Here is a 17,837-nt window from a genome sequence, read left to right as displayed (position 1 = left end):
TCCGTAGACTATCATCTAAGGCGAAGTCAAATAAGCATGACAACTAAGAGTGCTTACAACTCAGGAGAGCTGCCCTGATTTCTACCTCCTGACATACTTCTAAAGTATCTCATTAGTAGAGATGGGGGGAAAGCAATGGGTCTTTTATGTACTTGTTTTCAAGGTAAACCAAAAATCAGTCACTAGCTTGTACCTGAGGTCGCTTCACCTGAGTCTGCTTGGGGAAAAACAAGGGATGGATGACATGCCTCTGCCTCCAAGAATTATCATGAGGACTAATTTCCCTCCACTGGGGGTTAAGGGCATTGGAAATGCTGAACAATTTTAGCTCTTATTTTCCCTCGTTATTTGACAGGTCCCTGGTGAGCAGTTAAGAATGTAACGACACAGGACTTCTTCCCCCAAGCACTTTCTTTTCTCCTTTCCTCTTTACCCTGTGTATCTTCTGAATTATTTTATTTTTGGCCACACTGCACCGGCACTCAGAACTTCCCCGACCAGGTATCGAACCTGTGCCTCCTGCAGTGGAAGCGCGGAGTCTTAACCACTGGACCACTGGGGAAGTCCATATCTTCTAAACTTTGTTGAGAGGCAGCAGCAAAGGATACAACTGAGTCTCCTTGGGCCAACCAAGTATGCACTAAAATGCCTGGTGTGATCTGAACTGGTGACACAGCCTTGAACCTGAGTGAGGTAACTCTGCTCACTTTATCCACCAGGAATGTAGGAAGCAGAACCTGTCTGGGGTCAGAGGAAGAAAGAATGGAAAAGGCTAGGGTACCAGAGGCAAACAAACTGGATTGGAGATATCCAGAACCCGGAGTGAACGTTTTCATTTCAAATGTTTAAGGTAACCTCTGTTACGCCTAACAAAATAGACTTACCTTTCCTCACCGAAACCTTCATCCCGAACATTCCTAACACCCCAGAACCCTTTGTAAAAAACACACGCCCTGCCATTCTTCAAGAGAATCCAGCCAACCACGTCAGCTCAGATAACCCTCAAGATAAATGCTTTAAGCCATATTCCTACCCCTTCCTTTTCTCTATAGCATTTATCAACATGGAAAATGAGAGTTTCTCACCACCAAGTTCTCCCGGTGCCCACAGGTACACCCTGCACAAAGGAAAACAAATGTGAACGAATATGTTGTCAGAACTTGCAACACCAAGCTTTCACCATGTACACGGCAGGTGAGGGCTCTGTGCCTCCTTGCCTCACTTGCAAAACGGGGAGAATTGCACCTAATCTCACAGGCTCGATCAGGCTCAAATTCAGTACAAAATGGCACTGATGAAACACCTGGCACAAGAAATGCCCATTACAGGTCATCTGTACCCATCCATTTATGTCTCATCTGCAAAGTGTGATGGGAAGGGCCACAGCAATTAGCGCTGCAGCAGCGAGCAAGGCTGACCTGCTTCACAACCTGTGACTCAGTTTCTTCCCTGTAAGGGCAGGAGAGTGATGCCCTAGGACTGCAGCTATAGCTGCATTTGTAAAGCACACTGCCTGCAAATCATCCCTGGATCCCATCCCACCCCCCAAGCTTAAGAACTGCTGGTGCCAGGACCTGCAGTGGACCCTGTACGCAGTTTATAGCAAAATATCACATTGAAATGATAGCTGCTAAGTTTCATAACAGTCGAGGTCACAATGCACATTTTATTTTGATTAGTTCCTGTGACTCCTTAAATTATTTTTAACCCAGCAACACTACTTCCCAAGGTGTAGATGTGTGATGATTGGTGAGTTCGGTGTTGAGAGGGAGCTTAAAGACTCGTGGTGAAATACAGACAAGAAAAAAAGACAATGCAAAAGCCTCTTTAGTCAGATCTCAAGATTCAACAAGAAAACCGAAATTACCTGGATGTTCTTCTCTGATTTAGAAAGTGATATACTAAAATTGAAAATAGTTAGAGTGTTACGATTCACCATTACTTTGTAGAACTAGGGTCACTTGAAATGCACAGCAGGCCCATTCTGTGAGGTTTTTTTCCCCTAGCAAAGACAACCTGGGACGCCCAAATGTTCATCTAAGGGCTTCTCCTTCAAGGCATTCAAGTTTACTATTACAGGAGAATGAGAAATTTACAGTGACTATATATTTAGTGTCATCATTAAAATTTTTCTAATTCTATTAAATACTTAACAGTGATGTCAAAAATTGGCTTTTGTGACAGAAGCGCTAGCAGAGTGAAAAAGTAGGATTCCAGATTTTATTTATTTATTTATTTTTAAGATCGAAAAAACACACCCGGGATAAAATTTCTTAGATCAATAAAGCTTCGGGAAACGGAGCGAGTTGTTCCAGGACCCACTGAAAACTGGTGAACTTGAACTTGGAAGTGGTGTTTTGACAACGCAACTGTGGGAAACAAGTGTCTGAACCAATCTTCAAACACCACCTCACATTTTTCTCCCCCCAAGTGTTCGAGTGGCAGACAAAATAAATTACCATAAATTATACGCCAAGGCAACTTCAAAACAACATGACACGACATGAGGCTGAGGATTTCCTTAGCTCCTCCAGGAAGTGTGTAACACTGTTTGTGCTTCTGGCCTGCAGGCTGGGTCGGAAGGGACCGTCAGACGTCGGGGTAGTTGCAGTAATACACCGCGGAGCTGGCGTCGGACACCACCGAGGAGATGGCCCCGTGGCTGTCCGCCAGATTCACGCCGGAGTCGTGTCCCTGGTAGGGGAGCCCCATCTCGGGCTTGCACACAAAGTGCAGGTACTGTTCGAATTCCGTGCGGTCCACCTCCCCGAGGAGCTCGGCCGGCTGGCCTGGGTCCGCGCCGTCCCGGCAGGGCAGCGCCTCGGGCGGCGGCGACGGCTGCCCCGGGCCCGGCGGGGGCGGCTGCGGTGGCATCTGGAAGCCGCGCCCGCCGCCCGCCGCGGCCGCCGCCGGCGAGCCCATCGCGCCGTAGTACATGTGCAGGGCGCTGGGGGGCGCCAGGAGGCCCGGCATCGCGGGGCCCGCGGGCTCCGGGCCGAGCCGGGCGTGCAGGGGCCCGGCGGCGGGCGGCTCCGGGGGCCCCGCGTAGTCCGCGGCCTGCGCGTAGCTGTAGGGCCCGGCGGCCGGACAGTCCCCAGGCAGCGGCGCGGCGAAGAAGGCGGGGTCGGGCTCAACGCCGTCCAGCGGGGACGTGTCTGGCGTGGGCAACGGGTAGCCGTCGAGCGGGGGCGCGCCCAGAGCCTGGCAGTCGCGGTAGTGGCCGCCCATGTGCGGGGGCAGCAGCGGCGGGCCCGCGGGGAAGCCCTGCTCGGGAAAGGGCAGGCCCAGGCCGTCCATGGCCACGCGGCCGCCCTCGGGGCCCAGCGCGGCCGCCGGCGGCTCGGCGAGGCCGTGCAGGAAGCCGCCCTCCACCCGCTTCAGCCGCTTCACCTGCTTGCGCCGCCGCGGCCGGTACTTGTAGTTCGGGTGGTCCTGCATGTGCTGCACGCGCAGCCGCTCGGCCTCCTCCACGAAGGGCCGCTTCTCCGCCAGCGTCAGCGCCTTCCATGACTTGCCTGCGGGAGCGCGGGAGGTGGAGAGGCGCGCGGGCTTAGGGTCGGAGCCCCGCTCCCGGGCCCCAGCTGGTCCCACCGCCCTCGCCTCCGACCTCGGATTGTGCAGCCCGGGCAAGGAGGGGAAGGGGTCCAGGTGAAGGTGAACGCTGGGCCTGCAGAGGCCGAGCACTCGAGGAAGACGCGAGGCCTCGGGTGCCTTCCTGTCGCCTCCTGGAAGCGGCTTCCCGCTCAACCGCTCGCGGTCGTCCGAGGAACCGAGAGCGTCCCCACCCGGGCGAGGAGTCGGGGGCACGGGCGCGACCAAGCCAGCTCCGCGCCAGGGTACCCTCGCCGCCACTCCGACGCGCGGGGAAGCTGCCTCCCGGGGCCGCTGGACCCGCGCCCCGGCCACCCGGGGAAGCCGGGCGCCGAGGCCCAAAGCCGTTCGGAGACTCGGAGAGCGGGAAGCGGGAAGGGACCGAGGGCCCCAGGGAAGGACGTGGCGGCCGCGCACCCCCAGCCTCCTCCGGCGCGAGGCCCACACCCCGTGAGACTCAAGGAAGCGGCTCCACGATTCGCACTCTCTGGGTCCCGGGCTCGGACTCACCCAGCATCTTGCTCAGCTCGGCGTTGTGCAGGTCCGGGTTCTGCTGCGCCAGGCGCTTGCGTTCGTCCTTCGCCCACACCATGAAGGCGTTCATCGGCCGCCGGATGCGAGACTCGCCCTTGGCTCGGCCCGCCGTCCCGGCCGGCGCCCCGCTGCTCGCCGCCGCCTCGCCCTTCATCTTCATGTCCCCGAGGGGACTCAGCGACTCGGCCCAGGGGCAGGGGCCCAGCCCGGCCATCACGGCGGGCAGCACGCTCCGGGGCTGGCTCTGCTCGTCACTGGCGTACCCCGCATCCGGGCTGCTCATGGCGCTCCAGCCCTGCCCCGCGCCCCGCGCCCCTCCGCCGGACACGCCGCCTCCCCCGACCGGGGGGGAGGGAGGGGGTGGGGAGCGAGAGAGGGAGATGCCCCGCGGGCCGCTCGCGCCCGCCGGCCCGACCCCGACGCCGGCGTCCCTGGCAGATCGCAGCCCCGGCGCAGCCAGCGTCCCCGCCGGCCCAGTGACACTGCGGGCGCCCCTAGGCCGCGGGGCCTTTTCTGCACAGACGTGGCCAATAGAGCGGCGGGGGCGGGCCGGGCCGGCGTCGCTAGGCCCACGCCCAACTCGCCGCCCAGGTCCCAAGTCCCAGCTCAACCCCACGCCCGCCTTTTCCCCTCCCCCGCCCGACCCCGCGCCCAGGGCTACACCTGCCCCCGGGAAAACTGGCTGGAGCCGGGCTTAGGCGCCACGTCCTCTCCGACCCGGGAAGAGGGACTTCTGAAAAACTTTCCCGGGTGCTGATCGCACTGCTGCACAGAAGCACTTGGTCCCGGCAGTTCGGATCAACACACGAAGCATCCACTAAACCAGGAGCTGAGGGTGTTTCAGCGGCGGGTGACCTAGCCTTCTTCTGAGAGACCTACGGACGCCTTCAAATTGCAACATACTTTCTCTTCCAAGGACTCAACGTGCTTGTTGTACTATACTCAAAATGCTATGTGCGAGGTAAATTCTACTTTCTAAAACAAGATTACAAACGTCATTCCGAAGAAATGAAAACGTTTACCCAAAAAAGACGAACCAACGCTTGACAATTTGTACGTGAAATGTACAGTAAATAAAGTTTTCTCATATGTGTTCAGTAAAAGAGGCAAGGCTTAGTTTTGATTTCTAAAATGTGGTAAAGACAGCAGTGATATTTATCTAAATGCCTGCCGATTAGAGGAAAGAAAGCAACTCCTGAGGAGCGAAATAACTGTAGCTTGGAGGGTCAACTTGAGGTGGTGACCCTCACAGATGACTGGGGGATTCCTCTATGTTTCTCTAGACTGCAGTGAAAATCTGAATGACCGTTAAACTTCTGTATCAATCTGAGAAACCTTCTGAGTGGGATTTGTAAACAAGCCCTTATATTGCTCTTATATACAGCACACCATCCCTCCAAACGTCAGCAAACTAGTTTATCCTTATAACCCTATGAGGTAGAGGCCATTATATCTTACAGGAGAGGAAACTGGGGCACGGAGAGGTTAAGGACCTTGTCCGAGATCACAGCAAGTGGAATTCATCTCCAGTAGTCTGCCCTCAGACTTGGAGCTCTTAACCTTTAAGCAAAGCTGCTGTATTCGTGTACTTGTTTGTATATTGCGTTGTTTTCTACAGCAACGGACACGGCCATTCCTGCATAATTAGATAACTTTGCAAAGAAACCAATATATCAGTCTCTACAAAAGACTTTGTTTACTGTGAAGGGGTGATGAAAAACTAGGGCTTACACCCGGGATCTGGGAGGTAAGTGCTGCAGCTTCTAGTGTGATATTACAGGGACAAGTAATCTATCAAGTCCGCTTGTTAGTGGCATTCATAAAAACAAAGAAACAGAAACTTTGAAAACACTTGGCCTTCAGTTTCTCTGACTTTGCTATTTCTCCAAAGAACTTCTGCACACTTGTTTTAAGCCAGCTTGAACTCCGTGAGGATCTGTGATGTTGGCTGCCCTCCCTCACCTTCAGCGGCCAGAAAATGGTTCTAGTTCCTGGGTCGCTGAGGTTCAGACAAGAATTTAAAAAGTAATCTGCTTAAGGAAATAATAGAGAGGTGTTATTTTTAATTGGTGGTTTTGAAGCAGTTGATAATCTTAAACACATTTAACTGATTATGTACTTTTCCTTTAAGAGTTTATTTTTCTGAAAAAGAAAAATATGGGCTTGAAAATTAAGCAAGACTGCATTACAGCTGGTTATCTGATAAGGAAACTATAGAAGTAGAGAGAACAAGTTTATCACGCAGCTCCTGGCTCCTTGTTTTCTTGGTGATCTTCTCTAACTTTGCTGCAAAGTAGTATCTTCTCAGAGATCTCAAAGCAGGACTTTCTATCAGCGCGAAAGTTTCTATGAACAAATGGGAGTTTTCTCAGAATAGAGATTGAAAACCAAACAAAAATAATCCCGGTTCGAGAATACATTTTATCTATCTAGATGAATCTATATGACTAATTCCATAAAAACATAACATAGGGTACAGGAAATACAATCCACGTGTGAGTCCAAAAAATGTATATGCACGGATTTACCCTTGTACACTTTCTTCATCCTCGTGTACCTCCTCGGAACCTCACTGCAGAGAGAGCTGCCACAAGGGTCGAGAAAGTGATGGGGAAAACAACGGGGGGGCAGTTTTCCCCATTATTATTTGCACTTGTTCTGGAGACTAACAACTGACTTTTCTTGGGTGAGATACTGAGAATTCACGTGAGAGCACAGGATCCATAGGATGGAGCTGGAGCTAGAGTCTAGCGCCCCTCCCCCTACTGCTTATAACACCCTCCCTGGAGGTTATGAAGTAGCAATTTACTTCTATTTATAGGAAGGAATTGTGGTGCCTTTCCAAGACTAGGCCCTTCTATACTATACCGTTACCTGTATCTAATCTCTTCTGATCCTTCACTTGTCATAGATTTGGGGCGAGCGTGTTGGGGCTGGTGGCGCCGCAGACCGGTCTGCGCAGTGTGTGGACTCTTCTATTTCGGTCCCTTTACTAAACGCGGTGTTGGAAGTCGAGCTCGGGACGTTATCAGAGCCAGCCACAAATGCCACATGAAAAGCAGCAAACATCCGGAGTGGCTTCCTGCGAGCCTTGCTTTTCTCATCACGAGAGATTTACGCGGGGGGAGGGGGGCAAACAAGTGCGCGAGGAAGAGCCGTGTACACGCGGCCGGCCAGGCGCGCCCGCAGTGCACGGACCGAGATCTCTGGGCTCCCGGCTACCAATGGCACGCCCGGTCCCCAGGCCAGACCCGAGGCCCAAGGGCTGGGCGAGGACGCGACTAGCGCGGCACGAGGCCGTGCCCGTTGCCCCTCGGGGCCCGTGGCCGGCGGGCGCAGAAATGAACCCGGGTAGGTGGCGAGCCGCGGCTCGGACCCCTGAGTGACCAGGCACAGGCCGGGGGTTTCCGGCAGGCTTTTGTGTTTCGATGCTCGGGAAGCGGGAGCCGGACGAAGGACACTCCGGCGGCCGGGGAAGGCCGTGGGCACCGGGGCAGATCCGGGTCGCCTCCGGAGAGCTAGTGCGCGGGAGCGGGGAGGGAGTGCGCGCCGCCGACGCCGGGAACGGACAGACAATGGTATCCCCGGAATAGAGAACAATAATAAGGCCTTTGCGTTTGTAAGTCGCGCGCCCGCGGCGGCCTCCGGGAGCCGAGCGGAAGGCGGCGCGCGGCACGCAGCGCGCCCGGGTCTCCGCACCGCCCAGGTAGGGCCGCGGGCCGGCTCTGCGTACCTCGCGCGTTTCCTTCCCGTCCCCGCGCCGGTCCCCCGCGGGTCCGGGATGCGAGGTCCAAAGTCGCGGGCGGCATGGGAGAGGTGGGGAGGAAGGAGGGCCTGAGAGATCGCGGTCGCCGGCTCCGGCCCGGGAGTCCCCCGAGGGTCGGAGCCCCGCGGACCCCGCATCTGGCGTCCGACGCTGCCCCTCGGGGCACCCGCCTCTCCCGCGGGGCCAAGAGTGTCTTTGGGGACGCTCGCTCGGCACGAGGAAGGGAGGCGTGCGTTCTGCTCCCACGCCCTCTCCCACGCCCTCCGCCTGCATCCCGCCCCGGCCTCTCGCCCTGGTCCGCGGACCCCCTCGAGGCCGCCCCGAACCCCGCCCTGGCAGCCAGCGACTCCTCGACCGTAACCCTGTTCCCGCTCGGCCCCGCCTGGGGTTTGCACAGGCGAAGCAGGAAATGCGCTGTTCCCGGTCCACTTTCCTGCTCAGAAACTAGTCCGCGGGGGTGTTTCTTATATTCTACACCCGCCTCCCGCCCCAGCTCGGGTCCCGGGGTTGGAGTGCTGGCTCCTTCCCTTTATTTCCCGACGTAGGGAACCTCAGACTTCTGAGGTGAGAGGGCGTTGGGGGTTAAGGAAAGGCAGCCCAGCTCGTCCCCAGGACAGATTACAGCCACACACTGGCTTGCTCGTCCCCTCCATCTCGGCCTCTCAACTCTAAAGGGAATTTCAATAGCGGCTTCTGTGCACCCACTTCTTCCGACCTTCCCACCTTCCTCGCACCCAGAAGAGGCCAGGGCTCTCCTTGTAGAGTTGTGTCGTCAACTAAGCAGACAGTCTTATCAGCAACATGTCCATTGTGAGCCGAACACTTGCAGTCCCCCCCAGAGGGGAGCAGACACGGCCCCTGCGTCGGAGGAATGCACAGCGCGGTACCATTAGCCTTCCTCTCTGATTGATTCACGTCCAGCCGGGGGTTCTAGGCCCTCTGTACCGCAATCATTTGTTCCTGGCAAGTAGAGGTGATCCTGACATCAGTAGGCCAAGCGCTCTGAGATATTTTTTTCTAGTAGAAGTACTGTAATAGGTGGCCTTTCTACCCTGGAAACTCCGGCTTGCCAAGTTTCTCTTGTCAGCAGGGCTGGATTTTGCCAGGTGGTTGGTTAGGGCAAGGTGTGCATTCTGTGATCATGGAAATGATCAAAGTGAATAGGTCATAGGACAGGCCACTCCTGACACACTCATTATCCACCTTTCTGTGCAACTTGAACCACAAGCATATCAGATTTTGAAATGGTACCCTAGTTGGCTTCCAAGGTTTCTAAACAGGAGAGAACATACTAGAAATCCTTGCTGGATTCCTCTGCAGTCAGTGTTTGCTTGTCCTCTGTTACCTGAATTTTCTTCTATGCCCATTTCTTAACCTTGCCAACAACTTGGTCAACACCCTTGAACAGCCTCTTTATTTTATTTATTTTATTGAAATATAGTTGATTTACATGTTGTGTTAGTTTCTGCTGTACAGCAAACTGAATCAGTTATACACATACATATATCCACTCTTTTTTAGATTCTTTTCCCATATAGGTTATTACAGAGTACTGAGTAGAGTTCCCTGTGCTATACAGTAGGTCCTTGTTGATTATCTCTTCTATATACAGTAGTGTGTATATGTCAATCCCAATCTCCTGATTTATCTTTCCCCGCCCTTAACAGCCTCTTTATATCCTCGAGCACACACAGTCCATTGGCATGTAATAAATGCTCAGGGGTACTATAACGGTTGTCTTTGATCCGGTCATGGGGTCATCTTCTTTGGTTGGCAAGGCGCTAAGAATTATCTCCATAAACCTCAGTAAAGACTGTTCTCATCTAAGACACATCTGTGTAGATATGCGGTCATCAGACTTCAGACCTACCCTATTCTCTCTCATCCTCTCCTTCCCCAGAGGGTCAGTGTCCAGGCACTAAGCACCTGAAATGTCTCCTCTTCTGAGGTTTAACTCGAGTCCTCTGGCTCTTCTGAACCCACTCAGCATGGAAGTCCACGCCAAGAATGTACATGGAAATTTTTTCTTGTGGCTATGTGCATAAATAAATTTCTATCTTTGGGGGACTTTTCAAAAACAAAACCTTGAGTATTAATTTGTACTCATAGATTACAGTTTACAAAGCAGTTTCATGTACGTTAACTCGTCAGAGCTTCAGGACAGCCCTGGTGGTAGACAGGGCAGCTTTTGTTATTATCCCCATTTTTCAGAAGAGGAGATTGAAACAGAAATAATAGGTCACCTGCTTGAGGTCAGATGACCAGGATGCTTGCATCACCTGTTTGCCCTTGCTGTTAACACGGATGGGCCTTGTTTTGAATTTCTTTCCATGCCATGTCTGTAACCAGTGAAGGACCTGAAGGGATTTGTAGGAACCCAATAAAGCCAGCAGGTAGGTAGGGATGGATTAAGGACTCTTGGCACAGAAACTTCCAATGTGGTTCCTAACCAGGTCACAATAATTTTTTTTAGTAGCAGAGATACAGGGCTGTAACAAGAAAGCATTTTCATTTAGAAGATCTATAATTAGGTATTTTTATTAGATCACATAATCTAAGCCGTAGATGACATCTCATTTAATTTGAGTATTATTTTTTACAAATTCTAATTCAGCCGAAAAAATGAAAACAGTTCAAAGTTATATGGGGATAAAGTTCACATATAAGGAAGTTTGGGTCTCTGAAGCTCTGCCCCTGTACTTCATTCAGACTGAAAGAGATGTAGTTAATTACGCCAAGTTGTGTGGTCTTGTCACATGTTTAAGATCTATGCTGTTGGTCTCCTCTAGATGTACCGCTGACCAAGTCTTTGGGTGCATAAAAACATACACGTAGCAGCTAGGTAAAGTACATTCCTCCATTCGTACTGTCGTTTGGGAGAGAAATGGATGGCAAATATTATCAATTCTATTTTATGAAATGGAAAATTGAGATACAGAGCAATTGGGTAATTTGATTAATGTTTTCAAATCAGTATAAGAGACAAGAGAATCATCTATTCATTTAACCAACAAATAATTCCCCAGCACCTGTAAGTCTGCGGCTCACTACAGCATGGTATATTGGTTATGAGCACAGATTTGGGAGTCAAACTGCTGGGTATCGAATCATAGTTCTGCAGCTTACCAGCTATGCATCCTTGGACATATTGCTACACCTCTCTGTATCTCCTCTGTAAAGTGAAGGGTAATTATAGCAATGACCTCAGAGAGTTTTATGTGGATGAAACGAGTTAATTGCTAGGACCTGGCACATAGCAAGCATTACCCAGGTATTGAATAATAAAATAAAATTTAAATTAATGCATGTTAGCATATGAAGACATATCGGGAGAATAAATAAGAAAAGGCTACTGTGATACTGAAGGTTAATGCATTGTTACAGATAAACAAATGTTTTCAAGGAAAAAATTAATGGAATTTTTAAATGTAACATCTATGATAACTAGTAATAACCAATGTTATCATGCTTTAATCAAAATTATCTGTTACACTGGCAAAAGCTTTTCAGAGGTCTATAAACTATTGTGCATTTTCTAATTACATTTGAATGTCAACATTTTTACTTTGGTGGTGACATAAAAATCTTTGTTTTGTGCATGTCAACCTTCTAAAACTCAGTGAAGACTGGCCAGGAAACAAATACATAGAATTGTAAAGCATTCGGTATTCCATTAAAAGATCTTTGAAATGCAAAGACACCTTGCGATGAGCATTTAACCTGGGTCAGGCTAGGTTCTTCTCCTAAAGGCATAGAGACAAAGTCCAATCGTGATAACTATGGCCGGGACTCGTGTTTAGAGGAAGAATAACCCACAAATGTACAAACCTTGTCTAGATCTTTCATTGTGAAAAGATCCCAAATTCTAGTCTTGGTTGTTCAGTAACTTGCTGCCAGGTACACTGCCAGTCACTTAAACTGTCTCAGCCTCAGTTTTCTCAAAAAAGGAAGAAGAAAATGCCCGATCTCTTCCCAACTGTTCCAGATAAAGAAGAGAATAAATAATCACGAAGTTTTGCAAAGTAAAAGTGCTCAGTGAAACTGGGTTAGTGTGTGTGTCTGCAGATGTCTGGGTGTGTATGCGTTTACAGAAGATTCTTTGTACAGAAAAAAAAATAGCAAATTGAGATAAAATGGAAATAGGGATTGTAAAGAAGACTACTTTTCTGGCTTATAATGGAATGCTGCTGCTTTGAGAGCAAAAACTTTTTTAAAAACTACTGCACAAAGGGCCCCACCTTTGATCCAGGGCAAACCAGATTCTGTTTTTATGAACTAAGGCTATAGATTTACTGAATAACCATTATTTTAGTAAATGTAGATTATTTCAGTGGTTAATTTTTCTTTCTTTCTTTTTTTTCCCCAGTGGTTAATTTAAAACTGAAATTTGGAGACAAATAGACAACCCATTCTTTTGGACACTTTCTTATGATGTAATATTTCCTTGGAACTCACCTGACATGTATGGAATCTTAGGGTTGAAAAGAACTGCATAACCCATCCCTGCTTTTCAAGTTCTGTAAAATTATCCTAGTGAGAGTTTGGAAACATGGGAATGCCTTACACGGGAAATATCACATATTACACTAATATATGAAAGCATTTGTTACTCATACAACTATGTAAATATACAGCATTCTTTTTAAATCATTTATTTTGAAATAATTTCAAACTTACAGAGAAGTTGCAAGAATAGTATAAAGAACTGTATCACCTTCAAGGAGACTCTTCAATTTCTTAGCATTTTACCGCTTTTGCTCCATCTCAATCTAAAAAAAAAAAAAATCCCCCACATTTTCTAAAAATATGTAAATGGATATAACAATATAAATATGTAATCATATTTATCATAGAACATATTAACATATACCGATATGTTGTAGACACTACATAAATATGTAATACATCATTATAATATGTTATATCTTATGCATTAAAACATGTGTATGGGGCTTCCCTGGTGGCGCAGTGGTTGAGAGTCCGCCTGCCGATGCAGGGGACACGGGTTCGTGCCCCGGTCCAGGAAGATCCCACATGCCGTGGAGCGGCTGGGCCCGTGAGCCATGGCCGCTGAGCCTGCGCGTCCGGAGCCTGTGCTCCGCAACGGAGAGGCCACAACAGTGAGAGGCCCGCATACCGCAAAACAACAACAACAACAACAGCAACAACAAAAACATGTGTATGTATGTCTGTATGTGTGTCAGTAGCCTTTTTCTGAACCATTTGAGAGCAGGCTGTGACATGGTGTCTCACTCACTCTAAATACTCCAGAGGACACTCTCCTATATAACCAGACATCAAATAACCAAACAAGTCAGGAAATTAACATTCCTACCATACATCACTACCAGCTGAGCCACTTGCCCAATTCAAAGTTTGCAAACTGCTCCCACAAAGACTGTTTCTTTCTGGTCCAGCATTCCATCCAAGATCACACATTGCCCTTAGATATCATGTCTCTTTCGGTTTGCATCTGAAACAGTTCCTTTATGGTTTTAAAGAGTGAGGGGCTTTCGTTCCAATGGGGTCCCAGGACCAGTCTGTCTGGTATGGGCTCCTGCATTCTTGGCAGGAAAACCACAGACATGGTGGTGTGCCCTTCCCAGGGCAGGATAAGGGAGGCTACCTGTCAGCCGCATCATCACTGCTGAGTTCACCTTGACCACCTGATCAGGTTGGTATCTGTCCAGTTTCTCCAGCTTCAAGCCACCATTTTTCCCTGTGCAATGGATAAATGTCTTCTGTAGGGAGAACTCTGGTCTATGTTATGCTAATATCCTCATCACACCTCCACCCACCTGCCTTTAGCATCTGCTTGCTTGGGTGAGGAGTGGTGGTTTTGTATTCCCATCATTCCTCTGTATGTATGTGTTCCTTCTACTGTAAGGAAGTGTTCCTTTCCTTTAGATTAGTATGGGCTCATGGATTCCTGCTTTGTTCAGTGGTTTATCGTCCATATAATATTATTTGTTTGGGTGGTCTGCTTGTCACTGATTTGGCCAGTGGCGCAACTTTCAAGATGGTTCCTGTATCCTTTCGATATGTCCTTATCATCCTTTGACTATTTCCTTAGTTTTTGGCATAACAAGATATTCCAGGCTCATCTTTTATTTTTCCTGCCTCAACCCTGATTCAGTCATTTGTCCAAGGAGTCAAGAGCATCTTTTAGTGAAGGATGGCGTTTAGAAACCAAAATCTGGATTCTCATTGGTACTGGGGTATCATCGCTTCTAGATACTCTCAGCAGAGAGAGCTAGGAAACATATGCATACGTGTGCGTGCATACGCACATATATCTATAGTTATTTCTATATCTATTAAAACCATGAGTTAATTGAAGATACCTCCAATTCCAACCCAACATCTCAGGATTCTCACTAGCCTGCTTCCTTTCCGTCTTTTTAAATCCCTTTTCTGACAGTAAGGAACCGCCTCCCACTATTATCAATGTATCTGTTATTTGCTGGCTGTAACCCGTCTCCCACCTGCTTGCTTGGTTTCCGGGCACACCAGCACCTCTGTGCAGATCTCCTGCAATGCTCCACTGTTTTCATGTTCAAAAGCAAAGCAAAGAAATAATAATTACTCATTTAAATTGATTGTAAAATTATTTTAAGTATAAAATGTGACCATAAACTATAGTATCAAAATTTCCTTCTTTACTATCTTTCCTTGCTGGCAAATTCCTCAGGAGTCAATTAAAGACAAAAAAAACCCAAGGCACTATTTTTGTTTGTTTGGGGTGGTGTACCCACACTTTTGAAAGTACAAGATTGTACCAAAAAGTGTTTCTTGGGCTTTCAGTCATGGCTAGAGCAAAACTAGAGACTGGCTTGACCTAGTAGGTTTTCTTTTGCTAAAAACGATAAGGAAGAAAGGGGAGTAAGGATTAAATAATATTTTCCAGAAGCGTTCATAGAATTTGTGGCAGCTTTGAGGAAATACTTCATAAGTACAGTGCCTCTCCCCTCTGTCAGCCACACCCACACACATTACTCTCCATGATCTTAGACGGAGAAAATCATGCATACCAAGTCAGATTTCATGACTTGCCCCAAGTTCAGAGGTTGGCCAATCTAATTTACACTGTTTCTATGCATGACTGAACTCCCATGAGTCATTTTCATCTTTGGTGTGAGAGAGAGTTCTGTGGAACTGTATTAATATGAAAACCAACCCCTGAGCCTCCAAGTCAGGCTCGGCACCCCCAAACACTGCCCCCTCCATGGCTGCTCTCTCTCTGCAGAGCCCAGGAGATGCACCCCTGGCAGCTCCTGAAACCCTGCCGGTGAGCAGGTCCAAGTTCAGCTGCAGTGGACAGCCAAGGGCACCTACCAAGCTCCTCTCTCCTTGCCATGTCTTTCCTCCTTTTCCAAAACTAAAACAGGAAAATCTTACTGGGTCATCTCTACAGAAAGGGTGATGATAAAACATCCCAGAGCTAGAAGGGGCAGCCTCTGGTTAGGCAAAGACTTGAAGCATGAATGCTTTAACAAACATTAGTCATACGTGTGTGTATTAACTGGTTTGGGCATTGTATGTAGTGAGACTTACAAAACATACCTAATATACCAGTTCAGTTTCAGGATGGTTGTTCAGACCGAAGCTTTAATTCTTGAGCAGTTTAAGTCTTCAGTAGTTCAAGGACCTCTGCTAATTTGATTTTGCCAATACTTATTCAATTTAACAAATGAATTATAATACGATATTTATAAAGATAATTAGTAAATACTTTCCAACCTTTGCCTGGCCTTTGATTTGGGTACACTTTAATAGTGAACATTTCCAATGCACGTACATGACATATAATCACCAATGCCAGTTCAATCGCGTGTAAATACCTGTCCATTATGGCAGCCCGCACAGCCCCTATACACCCCACATATAATGGTTCTTTTCTACCTCTCTACTCTCACCTCTCACTGCTCTCTTCCACCTCTGCTATATTCTGGCCTTGGCTGCTTCTAAAACATGCCAAGCTCTTTCTTTCCTATGTTCTCTTCCCTCTGCATGGAACCGACGTCCCCCAGATCTTCCTATGGCTAGCTCCCTCATCCGAGGACACCTACTCTGGGAGACCATCCTACCTAAAATAGCCAGTGTCTGCCACCACCTCCACAAACTTCTCATACTCTCTTCTCCCACTTGGTTTATAATTTCCTAAAGCACTGTTCTTAGCAGGCATCATATCGTATATCCATCTGTTTATTGTCTCTCCCTCTCTGCATTACAATGCTAGCTCCCTGAAACGTTACCTTTGTTGTGCACTGCTGGATCCCTGTGCCCAGAACATCATAGGACCTCAACAAGGTTTGTTGAATGAATGAAAGATGGCCTGAGACAGCTCATCAGAGGATTCCCCCCTGCCCTCAGTGGGACCAAAACTGTGGACGCTTGGACTGCTGGCTGGCCTTTGTGCCTTGTCATGTCTTTTTCTGGAGAACACGCTTTTCTCTTAGAGTTTATATTGCTTTTATTGAAGCCTCATCCTGTCGCTTTAAGAAGAGGAATGTTCCCTCTGGACACATATTTCATTAACAGAGCATTATCTCCCAAAGTAACTAAGAACTTTCAAAAGAAGGGTGATGGTTATAAGAGCCTCTAGATAATTTGGACTGATTAGGTATCTTAATCCAGTTGCCAGTTAATTGTGTTTGTTTGTGATTAAGAATATGATTTTCACCTCCTCCCCCCTCCACGATCTCGCTGTGTTTGGAGAAGGCCAATCTTCGTATCTGCAGCCGGCTCTTTGAAGGTGTTTGCTGAAGGGATGAGACCACTGGCTCACCTGGAGCCAGGAGCTGGGAGGAAGGAATCTCTGCGCAGCCACCTGCAGGTTCACTAAGAAAGATCCCACCGCCCACCGCAAACAGGCGGGAGATCTGAGCACCCGCGCCCGTTCCCCACCCCCTCCCATCACGCCCGGGGTCACTCTTCTACGGAGAAAATGACTCCGTAGTTGAAATGCTGCGCAGAATGAACCGTTCTCCAAAGCAGGGCTTCTCCAAGTAGTCGTGTAGAAGGATCCGGTTTTCCCTTATTTCCAATCTGTCACCCGTTGATATTTTTAAAATACAGCTTTAAAAAAATCACTAGAAAAATAAAATAACGAAGCTATGCAAAATACAAGCTCACACTTTTTATTACGCGGGTCCTCAGACATCAACCTATCCTCAAATTGCTCCCAAAGTTCCGAGCTGCTTCCCGCCAGGCAGGGTACCGCATCCGCATCCTGCATCCCAGCCCCGACTCCCCACCCCACCCCCCGGGCTGCAGACCTCAGCACCGCCGCCCCCCGCCCCGGGGGGGAACCGGCCTTAAACCCGCAGCCCCTTCCTCACTTAGCCGTTTTAGGTCCCCAGTTCTTTATTTTTTTTTTAAAGGAGATACTCAATGGATTATAAGAGTGATATTAGATGAGAACTTCTCTCACTGATAAGCACCAAGTCAACGATGAGCCGCTTATTGACATTATTCGCTGTTGAACAACGGGGTTGTTTGCCTTGACAGTCAGACCTGCGGCCTCGGCGGTGAGTGGGGATGAACGCTTTCAGCTTCGATGCTGGGGGCTAGTGTCTGGGCAGGAGGGGAAGCCTGGCGAGCGAACTGGGGGCAAAGAGGAAAGCACGGGCAGCTGGACCTCTTAGGGTCACGTCACCTTACGGTGACCTGCTTCTAAGTCACCGATGTGAATTCTTTCTTCTGATGCCAGAAGCTGTAACTACTCCCACGCATCATGTGGATAACAGAATATATGGGACATAATATTTGTGATACAGTATAATTTCTATACATACACACACACACACACACACACACACACACACACACACACACACACACAATGTTGTTGTTTTACCCATGGAGAAACTGAAGTTTCTAATAGTCAGTTTGGGGCATCTGATACCAGAAGCCAAAGCTAAAGGCTGCAGTCCTTCACCTAAAG

General features: G+C 48.9%; 1 protein-coding gene across 1 annotated transcript; it reads right to left on the bottom strand.

Moving 5' to 3' along the window:
• Nucleotides 1–2,211: 2,211 nt before the first annotated feature.
• Nucleotides 2,212–4,739, bottom strand: LOC132508170 (transcription factor SOX-17). Its single transcript, XM_060128112.1, has 2 exons — nt 4,102–4,739; nt 2,212–3,515 (listed from the first exon to the last, which is right to left on the bottom strand). The coding sequence occupies exons 1-2, from the start codon at nt 4,406–4,408 to the stop codon at nt 2,590–2,592; spliced, it is 1,233 nt and encodes a 410-aa protein (XP_059984095.1). The 5' UTR covers nt 4,409–4,739; the 3' UTR covers nt 2,212–2,589.
• Nucleotides 4,740–17,837: the final 13,098 nt, after the last annotated feature.

Source organism: Lagenorhynchus albirostris, chromosome 17 (assembly GCF_949774975.1).
Source record: "Lagenorhynchus albirostris chromosome 17, mLagAlb1.1, whole genome shotgun sequence".
In the NCBI taxonomy this organism is placed as follows: Eukaryota; Metazoa; Chordata; class Mammalia; order Artiodactyla; family Delphinidae; genus Lagenorhynchus; species Lagenorhynchus albirostris.
Note: the sequence above shows the minus strand (reverse complement) of the source record. Positions and strands in the feature narration are given on the sequence as shown.

Coding starts and splice junctions, on each gene's coding strand:
- LOC132508170 (XM_060128112.1), bottom strand. CDS start 4,408: ATGAGCAGCCCGGATGCGGGGTACGCCAGTGACGAGCAGAGCCAGCCC. Junction 3,516..4,101: donor CGAGCTGAGCAAGATGCTGG/GTGAGTCCGAGC, acceptor GCGCTCCCGCAG/GCAAGTCATGGAAGGCGCTG.